This window comes from Tupaia chinensis, unplaced genomic scaffold (genome assembly GCF_000334495.1).
Source record: "Tupaia chinensis unplaced genomic scaffold, TupChi_1.0 Scaffold000178_1, whole genome shotgun sequence".
NCBI classification, from domain to species: Eukaryota; Metazoa; Chordata; class Mammalia; order Scandentia; family Tupaiidae; genus Tupaia; species Tupaia belangeri.
The window spans coordinates 178,427-180,060 of record NW_006159653.1 but is presented as its reverse complement, the minus strand read 5'-3'; the positions used below and the strand labels follow the sequence as shown (position 1 = coordinate 180,060).

At 55.6% G+C, this 1,634-nt stretch overlaps 1 protein-coding gene across 1 annotated transcript in view; it reads right to left on the bottom strand.

Moving 5' to 3' along the window:
- Positions 1-1,378: 1,378 nt before the first annotated feature.
- LOC102503191 (hemoglobin subunit zeta) overlaps positions 1,379-1,634 on the bottom strand; it is a 20,480-nt gene continuing 20,224 nt past the window's right edge. The window contains exon 3 of the mRNA XM_006146338.2: positions 1,379-1,582. Within this exon, the coding sequence (XP_006146400.1) occupies positions 1,454-1,582 (129 nt within the window). The 3' untranslated portion in view covers positions 1,379-1,453. The remainder of the gene's footprint in view (positions 1,583-1,634) is intronic.

Here is a 1,634-nt window from a genome sequence, read left to right as displayed (position 1 = left end):
ATAAATAAAGTTAAATAAAGTAATTCTTAAAAAAAATAAAAACATGTATTTAAAACACACGTTTACAACTTTCCACATTAAAATTCGGTGTAGTTTTCACTCTCATTGACTGAGGGGCCTAGCTGCAGTGCTGCAGGGTGATGTCAGACCTACTGGCCAGATGCACTGGAAGGTCAGTGCTCTCATCGGAGCCCTCCCAGGGCAGTCAGGGAGGCTGTTTCTTTCCTCTGTCTCTGACTTATAGAATAAATACAATTTTAATACGTATTTCCCATTGATTTTGCTTGCGTCTTTTCCACCTACACTGGAAGCGCTGGGCGAAGCGCCTGGTATTTTTACTAAGTTGCTTTCATCCTGCCAAATATTAATGTAGTTTCAAATGTATGGTATCAGCTATCCACTACTTTTTTTCTTTTTTTTTAATTTGCTATATTGGGGGGACCAGCAGTTAGCGTAATGGCTATGTCGTTGGACTCCCATGTAGTTGACCACGGTTTGAGTCTCAGACCCGGCGGCTTAAACTCACGCCAGGCACATGTGTGTACCTGCCCAAGATCCCGAGAGGAGAATGGAGGAGAAGGGATTGCGGCGTGGTCATCCCCCCTGGGGGTGATTTCTCACTTTCTGTCTCTCTGTCTCTCTCTGTCTTTCTGGTGAGTGCACGCGCCCTATAGCAAAAATCTCTCCAAAAAAAGAAAAAAAAATTACTATATTGCACGTGTGCCCACCAGAGAGAGAGTGAGAGTGAGGAGTCATTCCCTAGGGGGAATGGCCACACCACAATCCTTTCTCCTCCACTCTCCTTTCTGGGTTTTGGACACACACGCACATGCGCCCAGCATGTTTTTCAAGCCACTGGGTTTAGGACTGGAACCCCACAGTTGGTCATATGGATCCAGCCACCTTAACCCCCCGCACTGCAGCTGGCCCGATATCAACTACTTCTGCAGGAGCTGGCCTGACTGGGTTTGGTACCTCGTGGGGGACTGAGAAGACAAACACATTAGGGAGGACAAGGAGAATTGGGTCTCTCGGTCACTCTGTGGGAAAGGAGGTATGAGTGGAACAGAGCCCGAGTGGGCCAGGCGGGGTTGGAGCGTCGGGCACAGGCCAGCCACGAGGGGAGACGTGGTAGACACAGGCGTGTGTGCAGGTGCGGCCCACGGGCCCTGTCCCTGTTCCCTGTGGGGAACAAAGCCTTTCTGCAGGGCGGAGTGAGAGGACCAGGTGGGGGGACCCGCGCTGCTGCAGGCGCATGCAAGTCCCCATTCCGCAGCCCGCGGGGACATGGCAGCCCGGAGGCCCTCCTTGCCCCCGCCCCACCCCCGGGCCCCAGTGACCACAGAGACCAGGTGGACCGGATTCCTTTATTGTTGCTCGCAGGAAGGGTCGGAGCTTGGGGCTCCGGCGGGAGGCGGGGCGGGCGCACGCAGCGCGGTCCGGTCCGGGGCGCTCAGCGGTACTTCTCGGTCAGGACGGAGGACACGACGGACAGGAACTTGTCCCAGGCGGCGTGGGCCTCGGCCGTGAACTCGGCGGGGAAGCGCGCGGCCACGGTGACCAGCAGGCAGTGGGACAGCAGCTGCGGGAGCGCCCGGGCTCAGACACCCCGGCCCGCCCCGGGTCCCTCGGAA